General features: G+C 34.7%; 1 protein-coding gene across 2 annotated transcripts in view; it reads left to right on the top strand.

Moving 5' to 3' along the window:
• SFMBT1 (Scm like with four mbt domains 1) overlaps positions 1-13,221 on the top strand; it is a 129,687-nt gene that overhangs the window by 79,965 nt on the left and 36,501 nt on the right. For both annotated transcript variants that reach the window (XM_034438894.3, XM_034438903.3), the window contains exons 2-3: positions 2,821-2,968; positions 7,999-8,093. In XM_034438894.3, the coding sequence (XP_034294785.1) occupies positions 2,941-2,968; positions 7,999-8,093 (123 nt within the window). In that variant the 5' untranslated portion in view covers positions 2,821-2,940. The remainder of the gene's footprint in view (positions 1-2,820; positions 2,969-7,998; positions 8,094-13,221) is intronic.

The raw sequence follows: 13,221 nt of genomic DNA, 5'->3' as shown, positions 1-13,221 counted from the left end.
GATTTCCGTAATGGAATTATCAAAGTCTGGAATGCCCTATCTGATTCAGTTGTCTCAGCTACAAAGTTTCAGTCACAAATTGTCTTCCATGGACTTTACTTCATATTTAAGTGGTCAGTAGAGGGGATGTGCAAAAGTGCACTAATGTGCCTATCGTCCCTGTCATTGTATTTTTATTCTCTTATTCTTATTCTTGTTCTCGTTTTTGTTTGACAGATTCCAATAAATAAATAAATAAATAAATAAAAATGGAATATTGTGATAGGAATTGGCCCCTTCTATATTCTCTTCATTCCCTACGTTTCTATATAAAACATAATTTTTTCTTTTAATTCAGCTATAGGAAATACATGCTGATGAAAGATGTAAAGCTACAGAGCTGTTGAAATTAACCATAAAAAATGTTGTATTAGTTCTTTTTAATATGCTAAAAGAAAAATCCATTTTTAAATTTTAAATCCTTAGTTATTTTGGATTTTAGAACATTAGCATATTGCCAAGTAGTGAACTGCAGTAGACTATAAATTCACCCACTTTGCAGTTTTATCTTTGTTGTAGTTCATAGTAATTGGTAATTATATTTTTACTCTACAAGAGCAAGCATGCTAACATGCATTCCAAATATTTCCTTATTTTTTCCTACCTAGATTAGGATATATAATATTTTATTGGGTTAATTATTCAGTCACCTCTAGTCATACTTTATCATGAATAAACTTTTAATTTCATGAAAGTGTTGTGTTCACAGATGCATATCAAGCTGACATTAGAACCTTAAAACATATATTTAGCTACGCTTTACTTCCTCTTTCTTCTTTTAAATCCAATGTGCTGTCTAATAGGGAGAAGTTATTTTCTATGTGCTACTGCAATTATTTTCCATATTTGCCTTCTGATTAGCCCAGTCCCGAAATCTCTAGGAAAGTTTGCCTGCATATAAATTCAAGGATTAGAACTTTAAAAACATACTTAGTTAAGCCTTACCACATTTTGTACTTTAAAATCCAGGGTGTCATTCAACACGGATAAGTTTAAATTCAATTAAGATTAGTATATCAACAATTAAAGTGTTAAATTCAAACAGAAAAAGTCAAAGTAAATTGATATTCCTCACCTTCAGTTAGCTACAGCTGCAGTGATGCAAACAATCTGTCCAGGACTGAAAACATCTTTTGAATTTTTGACATCAGCATTATAAGTTAAAAGGTGCTGATAGTTCTACAACTGAGGGAAGGTATTTTCAATTGCTGATAAGCTTCAACCAATTTCTTTTTTTAACTTAACTATTTATTGAATGCTGGAGTTTGAGGAGCCTGGATGAACACACAGCTGGGTTTGAATCAACATTACTTTATCTGTGTATTCACTACACCTATTCCTTTGCTGAATAAATGTGAGATGCACAGTACCTGAAGCTTTTCCCATATATGCTCATTGCAGATAAACCAGGCTGCAGTGATGATGCTATAGGCTCTTCATCCTGCCTTAATGTATCGGCTTGCTGATATTCCTCTATTAGCCAAAGTTCTGTTTGGCATTACTGTAGCCTATAAGAAAATTGCATTGCGATGTCTCCATTTTGAATTGATTTGAACATAGATTCTAATGTGAAATTAAGCTCTCTGCTGAAGGTCTGAAAGAGATGAGGCCTGAGGATATGTAGTTTCTCCATTGTAGTGGAGACAGCATCCAGGAATTAGATTCCTTCTGCATCCAGAAATGTACAGAGCCTGGGTTTTTTTTTAGGGTGCGGGGTGGGGGTGGGGGGAGGACAATTTACGGGAGACACTTGTCAACAAAATTATTGTCATAAATCTTGCAGGGGCTTGAAAGTCTCCCTTTCAGGGTTTCTGTGCTCTTTTGGAGCACAGCTTCTAAAATTACCCATTGACTTAAAAGAGGCACCCTCTTGTATTCATATCATAGTTTCTGTCTTCTCCCCGTGTAGTATATGAATATAAAGCCAAATTAACAGAGAGAGAAAAAACATATAGTAGCAAGGAAAATCCAAGAGTAGTAATACTATAGTATCAACCAAAAAAAAAAGAGATAGCTTTTTAAATACCATTTTGCAAGGAGAGGGAATGGGATGGGTTAATTGATTTTTCTCTGATAAGTATGTCTAGTATTACATAATACGATTCCTAGAGCCTTTTGCCAACTATCATAATAACAGTTGATATAACCTCTCTGGCAGTCTCTTGGGTTCTGAAGTCAAAACAGTGGATGATTCCATACAATATACAGAAGACCTAGTTAACAAGCATGTATTAATATTGTGCCCACCAATATGTGTGGCTCTTTAATGAGAATGTTAAGCCCCTTCAACAAAGGTTCAATCAAAAGATTATTTATTTAATAGTGCAATCTATTTCTAGTTACCCAGCCAATTTATCTATTGCTGAAATGAGAGTATTCCTACTTGATGGTTTAACAATTTTAATACATTTAGAATTAATTTGCAAACTTTGCAGATACTTTAACTGTGACAGAAGTTTCTCATGTAAAGAATATCCGCTTTATGTAACTTATTTGGAATTAGTTGAGATATACAAAATTAGGGACTCTTTATTTTTGATGGACTTAAGTGAAAGTGAGACAAAATGAATTTATACCTTAGACGTGAACCTGTATCATTATTTTACTCTTCTGTTTATAATAGTCTGTAACAAAATCACCTCTGTATTAGAAAAAAGTAGATTTTGGGGTAGAATAAAGTAGAAGTGCTGACTTAGCTTGTTCTAATTCTACAGAAATGAAAGAAACAAAATGTAGCTCTAGATTTAAGGATAAAAATATGCCTGTAAATTTTTTTCACAGTTTTTGCTTCAACACAAAGCTTGAAGAAGCAGACACTGGGATGCTGATGAGATCAAGACAGTGACCCAGTGAGTTTTTCTACTTCCTGTTCCCAAGCGGTATTACAAGATTGCTGTGGAAATGAATGGAGAACAGCAGCATGAGACAGGTATTATAGTTCTGGAGATGGAATCATGCCAACTCAGCGTATTTAGAATCATTTGATCCCAGAATAAGTCATTGCTACAATTTCTTTATACAAGTCTGGGCTATATAAAAATAGAATTTAGGATTTTTCTTTAACAGAAGTTATTTTATAATATAGACCTTCCCAATACATAATTAAATGCACATATGATATATTATAGTTATATTTTGTAATTTATTTGCTTTGAGAATTTAAAAACTATATAATTAACATTTGGAATTAATATTTATTATGATTTCATTTTTGATACCTTAACATGCTATCATTTTGAGTTCCCAGTTTGAGCACGTATAATATTTTCCTTTTAAGAAATAAATTTAAAGTATTGACAAAAATGAACAATGTAATAGTACATTTGAAATCTTTGATGCAATCTTTCACACATGAAGAACTAAAATATTGACAACTTAAATTAATCTTGGATTTTGATCATGCTCCCCACTTCACTTCCTAAGAAACAGAACACATTGAGAAATAATGCTACTTTCTTTTGTTTTGAAACATTAGTTAATTCAGGTATTTATTGCTGAAGCACTAATGATAATATGAAGTTTAATTTCTTACTGAGACATGGTTTTGAATTATAGACATAACACTGGTTTTCTTATCTGTTTATACAAACACACACACACACAGAGTATATATTCCCTTTCCATTCAGTTTTCTTTGAATATAATGGTCAATAATTCAGCAGCAACATTAAATGTAAAATTGCAGTTCTGGAACAGTACAAAAGTGCTGGTTATATACTAATAGAGCAGTCCTCACTCATGCTTAGATTGTTTTATAATTAGAATCGTGTTGCTATCAGAATGGTCATTATATACATTGTATACTGATCCTGGAAGGGGGAAAAATTACGAAAAATAAAAATGACTCAAAAATGCCTGAAGTGTCTGCAAAGGATTGGAAAAACTGCAGTGGAAATTGTTCTAATGGCAATAATCACATGCCTACTAATGTTGATGGATCTAGGGAAATTATAAGTATAATCCTAGCACATTTTTTGTCACTATATTCACAAAACACAAGGTGACATCACAGGGGCCTTCATCAGGTTCAATATAACATAACAGCAAGAACCCATAAGTAATATTTCCCATCCCTACAAGGACGACTTTGAATTCCCTTATACTATATTTATAAATTCTTTCATGAGCTCAGCACATTAAAAGAAGAAAGGAAAAGCTGCACAATACTATATCCTCAAGCATTCCTGTCCCATCAAGAATAGAAATATTTTTGCCTAGCAACCAAAAGAACTATTGAGGAAACATGACAAATGGAAACGTAGACTCACATTCTTTTAAAAGAAAGCTGCAGAGATCTATTATTAAGATTAAGGAATCAGGAAGTAGTGGCGGGCATTCAAGCGGGCAGGCATGTGCCCACTCATATTTTTGTATGCCTTAAAACAAAATAATTAAACAATAAGCTTCACTGAGAATTTCCTAACTTGAGAGCATCATGGGTTCGTTGACCTTGCTTGTCAATCTCCTCACGTGAACTACCTCAAGAACCCTTCAAGAATACCAGGAACTGAACACCTTCAGGAGAAATCGGAATACTGGCAAAACTACTCAAGTTCATATATTAATATAGGAGAACCTAATTCAAATCAAAAATAAGAAATAAAATCAGAAAAGGATAGAGAAGATACACAGTTACACTGAACCAATGTAGGACCAATACCTTAGCCCCTACCTGAACCAGCCAACCCTTTGGGCCAACTGATTGTTCACTTTATATCCTGTTTTTTCTTCAAGAATTCATATATAGTACATTTGGGCCATGTATTGGCATAAAAATCTGGACAACCTCCAGATGGAAGAAAATTCTTTTTTGCTATCCTCTGCTGACTGTCTACATATTTACAGAACAGATATTGCATCCCATAGTATAGTACGGGGGTGTCAAACTCAAGGCCCAGGGTCTGGATCCGGTCCTCTGGGTTGCTTAGATCTGGCCCGCAGGGCTACCCTGGAAACAGCAAAGGACCATCCCGCAGTACCTCCGCACGCAGCCCTTCCAAGCTCCTTTTTCCCTGGCAGAGGGTTGCAGGAGGCCGTCCCAGCTGAAAACAAAGCTCAGGAACCCATTTTCACTGACAGAGTGCTTGTGCCATCACAGGCGTTCCCCAACATGAGTGATGCCGCCCCTGGCCACGCTCCCCCCCCCCGAGGTCAAGCACAACCCTAATAGGGCCCTTAATGAAATCAAGTTTGACACCTGTGGTATAGTACTTTAATATTCTATTTTATCCTTGCGAGGACCCAGTAAGGCTCAAAGTTACTTGATGTATCTCCATGACTTAAGATGGACTTGAACTTACATTTCTACTATCTTTGTTTAGTTCCTAAATCACAACTTTGCATAGGCTATATTCCATTTGTACCCTAAGAAACTTCCTGGTCATGTTTTTTGTATCAGAGGATGATAGGAAAGAATGAGTATGCAAGAGAAATGCAGCTACCCTGAATTCGTATATTAACAATGCATAGAGGAACAGTCAGGTGTGTCCTGTCCACTGTTGCTAGTCATAGTTAGGACTTTCTCCTAGAATGCACAAAATGGACTACATATAAATCTGGCATCTGTAGCCTTTAGAGAGTAGACACAGAACAATGAGGTTTATATATTTCTCAAATTCATTTATGTTATATCTTTTGCTTTGCTTTGCTTTGCATAGCATGTATTATATTCAAGAACAAATGAAATACATTTTTCCCATCTCTTCCACTGAAGATAATAGGTCAGAATATCTTTGTACCAGATGTAGGTTGTAACAATATGCTATAAAAGGGATAAAACTGCAGTTTTAAAAAATATAGGCTATGCCATAAGTAAGCTCCTCCTTCCTCCTCCCATGAGTCCCATCTGTTTCGGCTGTTGTATCTTTGTTAGCAGATTAACTGCTGGCAGTCCTCAGCTCCAATATTTTTAAAGATTATGGCATACCTTGTGCCGGTCCTTTGTTAAATCCTTCAGTGTATCTTTTGTACATGATTACACTGTAGGTTGCAAGAATACAGAAATGCTTTGAAATAAATATCTCACATTTTGCTTTTGAATATTGCCAACATCTAGTCTTGTACTATTTCCTGGAGAATTCTGTATTCCTATATCTTATTCTTCTGTCTTTGAACCCTTACATTTTAAAGCCTGCCTTACAATATGTAAGCTAAAAAATTCTTTAGGAAATATCAGATTCTTAATAAAAACTTAACACACATTTATTCTTTTGCAAAAAAAACCAAAACAAAACATAATAATCAGACCTGAACATTTTTTTTTACACCTGATCTTTATAGTTCTTTTTGTGCCAATGCCCAAAGCTACTTTACTTAAACTTTGCCAATTTTTGCTGTAATATCTTTTTGACTAAATAGGCATATGGGGATTGCGCAGCTTTTAAGCAAATTATTTCAATGTGCCTTACAAATATTGACCAGTGTTTATAATTTTAGGTTTTTCTATCTGCAGGTAAACCTATTAAGCTGTCTAGATTTTGCTAAATGCCAGCTCTGGTAGCCTCAGGCAACATGACTAGTGACAACTACTGGGAATTATAGCTCATCAATATCTGGAAGGCCACAGGCTCCTCATATTCAGGAATGACACATTATGTATGTCCCTATACAAATAGTCCTTGAGTTACCACAGCAGTTAAGACTGGAAATTCCATCGCTAAGCAGTGTGATCATAAAGTGCAATTTCACGTGATCATGATGGCAATCCCAGCAGTTCTTGCTGCCATTATTAACTGAATTCCATCAGTCACTAGCCAGGGACCCATTCTTGTGGCTTGGCCACTCCCAGCCCTGGCCGTTGGTTCTTCCAAGGTAAGGAACCGCCTTCCTTTCAACTCCCCCTTCTTTGCCCTTTTGGCCCCTTGCACTTCAAGGCTTTTGCTGCCCTGCGCTCCACCACTCACCATTTTCTTGATGCTGCTGTCATAAAAATACAGATGAGCTGCCAAGCATCCTAATTTCGATTATATGACCATATGGGTGCCACAAACTGCTGTAACCTAAGGGACCTGGCGTAAGTACCATTCATTCAGCACCATTGTAGCTTCAAACAGTCACTGAACATTCACAATACCATAACTTCAAACAGTTGCTTGAACAAATGGTTGTAACTTGAGGATTATGTATAGTAAAAATTAGGCATTTGTGAAAACATATTATACATATTAAGTGAATGAATTTCTTCCAGCAGTAATTGAGAACTTAAATCAGACTTTGATAAGGCAAAACCTTGTACAATTACTAGATACTAGTAGAAGAGCAAGATGTGAGATTTTTATGGACCTTTTGCTTCATTCATAGTTTTTGCACCTGTGGTTTTTTTCTCTTAATAAAACTGCCCAGGTATTTATCCATAGAAGTATACCTTCCAAATAAAAAGTACATACCATTCAGGAAAAAGGACATCATTGACTCCGAAAATATGTTTTTGTTTAAGGATAGATCCAATACATAAAATCAAAAGTGCTATTTATGGGCATAGGTCACAAATCCAAGGTGCTTATGAAAAAAGTAGCTGCCCTTTTATATCTGCAAATTGCTTAGTGCCTACTTCATAAATCTGTTACTCTTTTCCAATCAATTTAAAATTGAAAAGATTTTTCATATAATTTCCATCCTTTTCAAGGATATTTTCAATTACCCTTGAAATAAAGTACATTCTATCTTAAAAAAACAACTCTTCACTACAGCTTAGGTGTTAGGCCACTATATCAGCATAAGGGCTTTAGTAATTCATATAGTTACCTTTTGATATCTGACAGACAAGTGACTAGTGACAGACTAGTGCATATTATCTATGTTATTTGGCAGTTATGTACATTTTAATATACACAATTTCAATAGAATATTTCCTTTGTCTTCAAAGCAGTAGGAAAAACATCTACAGTAAAGAAATTTATAATACCATAACGATTACATCTTACCATTTAAGATTTGTTCATTGTTTCTGGATCATTGTAGATGCAGGATCTGTTGTGGAAGAAGCAGAGTTCAGTTGGGATGACTATTTGGAAGATACAGGAGCAACAGCAGCACCTCACAGCTCATTTAGACATGTAAGTAAACATCTGGTCAATGTTGTCTTCTGTATGTGTTCTTTAAACTCTGATCCCTTGGTAGCCATAATGGGCAGAAGCTCTTCATTTCAGATCCTTGAGAATTCTAAGTGCAGTCCCTTAAGCTCTTTGCTGTAACTTTTGGGCTTTCGTAATGTTCTCACAGGTCCCATTTAAAGGGGAATAACAGTAATAGAGAGCATTTATTTTTGTCCTTTGCTTTGCAAGGGGGACTCTTATGCTTCAGTTAGTGCTAGAGACAGATCCAAAGAATTGCTGACTTAAATATTTTTTAAAGCGAGAGTGGCTGTTCTATGGTGCAAAGTGAAATCTTTTGCAGTTACAACACATGAAGATAATTAGTCTGCAAAGAGCTTGCTGACTCATCATCTTAAGGCTTTCTTCCATGCCTTGTTGACAACACCTTACTCACTCAGTCATCCCTTTCTCCCTTTTATTTTGTTTCCTTTTAGTAGAAGTGAATGATAAAATATGAAAATTAACCTGCTACTTTTTAAAATGTAATGTTTCAGATAAAAGTATGTTTCTGCTTTTTTTTTAACTAACAAACAAAATAATTGGACAGGGACTGCAACTTTCACAAAAGGTTTACAGCATGATATGGATGCTGTGAAACTTTCCAGGATTTTTTGTGCTAGAAAAAAATACTTTGGGTAATTGTGTTTGACAAAATCTTGAAATGTCGGGGTTCAAATAATGAAAGCATATAACTTTCAACAAGGAGTATACTGATTCTAATTAGGAATCTTTAGGGGCATTTTAGAGTATAATACATCTATGGGCTGTCTGTTACACCATTAAAAACACAACTCTGTAGACAGGGTTTGATTATAATTGTTCACTTTTTCAATAACCAAGTTACTGTTTTAGGAATTTAAATAGTATGAAAAAAATAACTTCCTAAGGAGGCATTTGGCAGAATTTTGATTGATATGGCCCAAGATGAGACAATGAGCAAAATTTGGGAAGTCCAGTTTTACACTAGACAGGAGGTGTATAGATCAGATTTTTCTGTTCAGCAAGGAATTGAGAACATAGGGATGTGAGAATTATACAAGTGTTATACAAACGTTTATTATATACTTGTTGATAGGCTTAAGTTATGAAATGTTTTATACAAATATAGAATGTAAGACCCATTATTAAATGCAACAAATAAATAAGATGCATAAGTAAAGAATTTGCAAGAAGAAATGAAATGTCTATTGAATGATTCACTGCTGAGCAGGGGTAAAACAAAAATGTGTAATATCCCCTGGGTTGTTTTGCAGATCTATGGATAAATGGATAAGAATGCTTGTAGTTGTATTAGAGATGTTTTGGGGGAGAAGTTACAGGGAAAATAGAATGAATTAATACAATGTCATGTATTAATGGCAAAACTAGTAAACAAGAACAAGTAAATGAATTTGTATAGCTTGGAATTTTTACTAAAAATAAAGGACAAATATTTTAAGATATGTAAATATTAGTAAAAATATGCTAGATAGTATGTGATTTGATCAAGGAAAATTGTGTTTATTAGAAAGAAGCTAACTGGCTGTATGTTACATCATATTTTAGCCTACTTAGTATGAAAGTGAGAATTGAATATGGCCAGAGAAGTGCAGATTGACTGCAGTGGGAATGGGGTTTTTAACAAGTGTGTGTACTAAGAAAAGAGATAACGTGAAGAATGAATGGGTACTGAATGAGTGTAGGTTGCACACAAAAATGAGTAACAAGTATGAATGGAAGGTCTTTGGTCATACAGAAGAATGAATGAGGACATCATGAAATGATGGAATACTTATTTCTTTTTATAGTCTGTTTTTATTGTGTGCTGCCCAGAGTCATGTTTTTTGAGATTGGCAGCTATATAAATGTGATGAATGAATGAAACTATATTAAAAGAGAAGTGAATGAGTTCAGAAAAAGAGAAAAACAGAGAAAGTTGTGGTTGTCTGGTGTTTATGGTAACCTCAAAAAAGAGAAAGGAGAGAAATTCAAAGAACAAAAAGCAATGAATGTAGTATCAGGATTCTCCCCCCCCCCCGAAAGGCCTGGAGATATAGTTAATTACGTTAGTATATAAACTAGTTTTAGCTACGTTTCCCCCCCCCCACTTTTTTTAATCTAATACATGGGTTACTATTTCTTACTCCTTTTCTGTATAATGTGGTTTATTCCAGAAGAAAGCAGCATGTATAGGCATGTACCATGAATGTGCAATTATATACCGTATTTTTCAGAGTATAAGACGCTCCGGACTATAAGACGCACCTATCTTTTTTGGTGAGGAAAACAAGTTTCATTTTCAGTTTCAACACAGCCTGTTTAGCACAAGAAAAATTTGCCAGCAATTTGCCTCCTTGCAGCAAACAGCCTGTTTCAGTTTCAGTTTCATTTTCAGCGCAGTCTGATTAGCATAAGAAAAAAAAATCTGCCTCTGCCTCCCAGCAATTTGCTTCCTTGCAGCAAACAGCAGAGGCCGAAAATGGGGTACGCGGAGGCAGCAATAGGCAATGGCAATCCCTGCAGCCTGAAACAGCTGATGGTCAGGAGGCCGATCCAACTGATAATCAGCTGCTTGTGCTAATCAGGCTGTACTGAAGCTGAAACTGAAATGGGCTGTTTGCTGCAAAGAAGCAAATTACTGGGAGGCAGAGACCAAAGGGTGGGGGCCGGGGGGTGGGCAGGGCTACATTCGATTTATAAGATGCACCCGAATTTTCACCCTCTTTTGGGGGGGCGGGAGTGCGTCTTATACTGGGAAAAACACGGTAAATACAAAATATTGTACATGAAAATGAGAAAAATATTGGGGCAACTGGAACACAAGGATAAAGAACTTGTGGTTTTACGACAAATATCTAGAAGAGTCAGAGATTTGAGGAGAGAATATCAATTCTTAGCAAGATTTTTAATATCCAAAGGAGTGAGTTTTAGATGGTTAATACCTGAAGGGATTATGGTGACATGGAGAGAACAAAGACACAGACTTGATTCAATTGAGAAAGCAAAGTTATTTTATCAACAACTTTGTGGATCAATGGAAGAAGATCTGGGAGCTGTAGACATTGCAAAAGAGAAAGATGAAGAAAAGGATAAAAAGGAAAAAATGAAAGAAGAGAGGGCTCGGAGAGAAGGGGCAAGAGCCAAAGACCCAATCGAACAAAGAGAGACGAGGGCAATGAAATTAAAACCTAGTAATAAGTAAACATGGGAGAAGAAATAAAAGCCTGGGAAAAAAGTTTCAGAAAGATGTTTGAAATAAAAAAATTAAGAAATTGATGGAACTGAAGAAGCATGAAAAAATCTTAAATGAACAAGAATCATTAGCAAACCAATTGAGAGCATCAAAACAGATTTTTTTTTGAAAACGCAAACAAACCAGGAAGATGGCTAGCGTATAAATTAAGAAAAGAGAAAGATAAAAAAGTTATAAAATATCTACAAGATGAAGAAGGGAAATTACAATATAGAACTGAAGAAAAAAAGAAAGTAATCTAAGAATATTATGAGAAACTATTCACAGGAAAAAATCCCCGAGGAGAAGATACAAAAGTATCTGGAAAAATCCAATTTAATTAAAATATCAGACCAATTTAAAGGAATGTTAGATGAAAGAATAATAATGATGGAATTAACAGAAGCAATAAAAAGACAAAAGAATGGAAAAGCGCCTGGACCAGATGGTTTACCAGCCGAGTTGTATAAAACATTGGAAGAAGTGATTAGTAATGTAATGTTGGACTTATTTAATGAATTGTTATTAGAGGCTAAAATGCCAGATTTATGGAAAGAGGCATATGTGACAGTCATACCTAAAGAAAATACAGATTTACAATTGATTAAAAATTATAGACCGATCTCACTATTAAATGTAGATTATAAGATTTTTGCTTCAATAATGGCAAACAGGTTGAAAAAGCTCCTAAATGAATATATCCACAGTGATCAAAATGGATTCTTACCAAAAAGGCAAATTAGAGATAACATGAGGATCATTTTGAATACCTTGGAATATTATGAGACTTACCCAGAAAAACAAATGGCGTTGATGTTTCTAGACGCACAAAAAGCTTTTGATAATATGAACTGGCAGTTTATGACAAAGCAATTACAGAGAATGGATTTTGGGGAGAGATTCATAAACACTATAAAAACAATATATGACAGACAATTTGCCAAGTTAATGATGAACAGAGAAATGACAGGAAAGATTAATATAATGAAGGGCACCAGGCAAGGATGCCCTTTATTACCATTATTGTTTATTTTGACTCTAGAAATTTTAAACAGGAACATTAGACGGAGTGATGAGATAAAAGGAACGAAAGTCAAAAAAGAGGAATATAAATTACAAGCGTTTGCCGATGACTTAGTTTTTATTATAGAAGAGCTGCAAATAACAGGCTCTAAATTACTATTACAGATAGAAGATTATGGAAAAGTATCTGGTTTGAAAATAAACAAAGACAAAACAAAAATTTTGGTGAAGAATACAACAGAAAAACAAAATAGAGAGATAAAAGAAAATCTAGACATACAAGTGGTGAAAAAAGTGAAATACTTGGGAGTATACTTAACTTCAAAATGTGCAACAATAAAAGAAGAAAACTACTACAAGTTAAAGCAACAAATTGAAAAAGACTTGGAAAAATGGAAGAATCTTCAACTATCACTTATGGGTCGGATTGCACTGATAAAGATGAACATATTACCAAGACTATTATTTTTATTCCAAACTGTGCCAATAAAAATTGAAAAGACTTACTTTCAATATCTTAATAAGATCATGAGGAAATTTATATGGCAAAGGAAAAAAGTAAGAATAAGTTTAAGAATGTTGCAAGACATGAGATTACGAGGGGGATTTGGTTTACCAAATGGGAATTATATTATCAAGCAGCAGTATTGACATGGTTGAAATAATGGATTGAATTAAGAAATACAAGGTTGTTAACATTGGAAGGGCATGATTTACAACTGGGATGGCATGCCTTTTTATGGCATGGTAGAAATAAGATACACACATACTTTCATAGACATTATATAAGAAATGCATCGTTATTGGTATGGGAGAAGGTTAGAGATAAATTTTATGTGAAAATACCAACATGGT

The sequence above is a fragment of the Pantherophis guttatus genome, chromosome 2 (assembly GCF_059756535.1).
Source record: "Pantherophis guttatus breed Tessera chromosome 2, ASM5975653v1, whole genome shotgun sequence".
In the NCBI taxonomy this organism is placed as follows: Eukaryota; Metazoa; Chordata; class Lepidosauria; order Squamata; family Colubridae; genus Pantherophis; species Pantherophis guttatus.
This window is presented reverse-complemented; position numbering and strand designations above follow the sequence as displayed.